The sequence below is a fragment of the Zeugodacus cucurbitae genome, chromosome 4 (genome assembly GCF_028554725.1).
Source record: "Zeugodacus cucurbitae isolate PBARC_wt_2022May chromosome 4, idZeuCucr1.2, whole genome shotgun sequence".
Taxonomy (NCBI): domain Eukaryota; kingdom Metazoa; phylum Arthropoda; class Insecta; order Diptera; family Tephritidae; genus Zeugodacus; species Zeugodacus cucurbitae.
The window spans coordinates 39,869,025-39,871,834 of record NC_071669.1 but is presented as its reverse complement, the minus strand read 5'-3'; the positions used below and the strand labels follow the sequence as shown (position 1 = coordinate 39,871,834).

Genomic DNA, 2,810 nt, shown 5'->3' with positions numbered 1-2,810 from the left:
TCAGTGTTGCACCTACAGATTATGCAATTCTTTGATTTGTATAATTTATTGCCGGTGAAACCGATGGATTTTCCTACGCATTGCATTGAGCTATTGGAGCGAGCACAGTAACTTTTTAGTGGTGTGCGATGTGGAGTTTGAAGTTCGTTGCTTCAGTCTTTTGTTTAAGACTCGCTGCGCTGCTTGCCATAAGCTTTGTTTAAATAACGCTATAGAAACGGACGGATCTATGCTTGAATGAGAATTGATTTTCTTCGCATTTTGATTGAATGATGGATCCACTCTGGTTAGTATAATTAAGCATGTACACAATTTTCGATTTCTTTTCAACAATTTATTACAAAATACTTAAAAATTAGGCTCAATATTAAACACACGAAACAAACAAACAAAACTTCTGCAGAAAAAATACTCGTTGGTTGTTAGCAGTTAAGGTTTCTCAGCTCTGCTCGGCTCACTCACTGCAAAAGTGACTTCCAATCACGCTGGTCGCTGTTCTTATTATTATGAATAGTCTGCATTATTAACTCACTCCAGTCTCTCTGAAATAGTTCACTGTAGAAAAATATAGCACTTCTGTACCTACGCGCTGCTGGCAAGATTTATCAACATGGAAATAGTTGTTTCCATCTCCTTACTTCTACTTGTGCTGGCATTAGTTTTATTTTGTATTAACGTTAAGTAACTCATTAGCCGTTGTCATATCCTTGTCCAAACCAAGTATTTCTCCACTGTCCCTTCAAATTCACTCCTTAATGCAAATAACCATGGCCATAGCCGTAGTTCAAACCATAACCTCCCAAAGACCCGTGGTAGGCAGGTGCGGCATATACAGCTGGAGCGGCGTGCACCAAAGCAGGGGCGGCATGCACTACAGGGATCGCCTTGGTGGCCACTTTGTATGTGTTGGCGTATGATGTAGCCAAGGGAGCGATGGTCTTCACCACAGGGGCTGCTACAATGGGTGCGCTGTAGGTCTTGACAATTGGTGCGGATGCCACAAGGGCGGGTGCGTGATATGCTGGTGCAACAATACCACTGTAACCGCCATAGCCCAATCCGCTTAGTCCATAACCACCATGTCCGCCGAGTCCATAGCCACCAATGTAGCCAGCGGAGGCAACAGCGCAGAGAGCAGACAGAGCAACGACCTGAAAATTGTTAAAGTGAAAAATAATAAGTTTTTAAGCTTATTTAGCGATATTTAAGTAATATTGAGAAGGGAGGGACTTAATTGAGTCCTGTTTGAACTTCGAAATACATAGTTTCTGAGCTAAAATTTTTCAAATATTTTTCTTTGAATATAGATTGAATATGTTTTCGTCTTGTATAATCCAACATTTTTAAATCTAAATGTTTTTTTAATATTTAACTCTGTTTTGAAAATTGATTTTGAATTGAACTGTAAATATTTATAAGTCTGGTTAAAGAGACATATCTTGGGCTAGGATTCTTTAAAATGTCTGATATCTGGGCATCTCCTTTGTGTACTGAGTAAGAATATAAAATTTGAATATAATTATTATCATATACTAAATAATTATTTTAACTATGATTAATATTCACTTAATAGTTGATTTGAATCCTTATATAGTTTATACCTTTTGATTTGGAAATTAAATAAAAATGAATTATAAACAATATTTCAGCACAAATTATTTTTAAAAGCCACTTTTTTTATTTCTAATTAAAAAAATGATATTATTTATTCTATATCCTAGACGAAATTTATTAACTGTATTTTTGGTCCATATACATTTAAAAAAAATTCACTATTCATATTTTTAATACAGCACTTCACTAATATAGTTTAGAAGCGCACACCAAAAATAAAATTCTCAAATCCTCGAAGATCCTTGAGCTGCTTACCAATTTGAACATTTTGTTTTGAGTCGAGTTTTCCAAAGTTTTTAGAATTGAAGACTTGAAGGTACCACTACCACTAGATATTGTTAACCGCAAATGTGTTATGCCTTCAATCAACAACCGAGGCAGATATTTATACGCGAAAATCAGAAAAATTCTTAAAGAGCACTGCTCAGCTAAAGCGCACACAAACACAAAAGAAAAATTGGCATATGAAAAGCAAAAATCAATAAAAAACAAACTGACCGCTAAATCGCGAGAGGCTACTCAAGTGAGCGTCAGCGCAAATAAAAACAAAACTTAATGGCTCGCTTGAAAACCCTACTCCGATCCGCTGCCAACAACAAGCACTGACTCTCAAACAAGTCAGCTGATGCACGTACTCGTGCTTAGCTTGCTCGAGAGCGAGGGGTTGCAAAAACATAAAAACCAAAGCAAAATAAAAACTGAAAGGCCGGATAGAACCGTGCGCATGCGCTCAAAGCGCTGTGAGTTCAGATAGTAAACGCTCAAAGCAACAAAAAAGCAAGATTGCCGGCATTCAATATTCGATCGCTCAGTGTTGACGCTCATTGGCGGCAATCATAATCGCTGCTCCATTTGTGATGGTAATTTTATTAGCTTCATTCTTTCATTAATGCTTTGAGGCTTTAATAGGCGGACAATTGAGTTAATAATAGCGATTTGGTTGGTTTGACTTAGAAGCGCTTCGTCTTTTGATAGTAAATGACTTATTTGGTGGCCAAATGCGGGTAATAATGCTTTTCGCACCGGAAATATTTGAAAATATTTCTTTCAGTAAACTCCACCGCATTCTAAAATAAAACAATATATTCTTGTTTATTTGCTTGTTATTATTATTAATATTATTTTTTTTTTATATCATATAACATCACATCTACATTACGTAGATAACCTCATTGCATTAATTATGGAGTTAAGCC

At 36.3% G+C, this 2,810-nt stretch overlaps 1 protein-coding gene across 1 annotated transcript; it reads right to left on the bottom strand.

Moving 5' to 3' along the window:
• Positions 1-312: 312 nt before the first annotated feature.
• On the bottom strand, positions 313-2,023 carry LOC105214448 (cuticle protein 63). Its single transcript, XM_011187885.3, has 2 exons — positions 1,870-2,023; positions 313-1,151 (listed from the first exon to the last, which is right to left on the bottom strand). The coding sequence occupies exons 1-2, from the start codon at positions 1,879-1,881 to the stop codon at positions 753-755; spliced, it is 411 nt and encodes a 136-aa protein (XP_011186187.1). The 5' UTR covers positions 1,882-2,023; the 3' UTR covers positions 313-752.
• Positions 2,024-2,810: the final 787 nt, after the last annotated feature.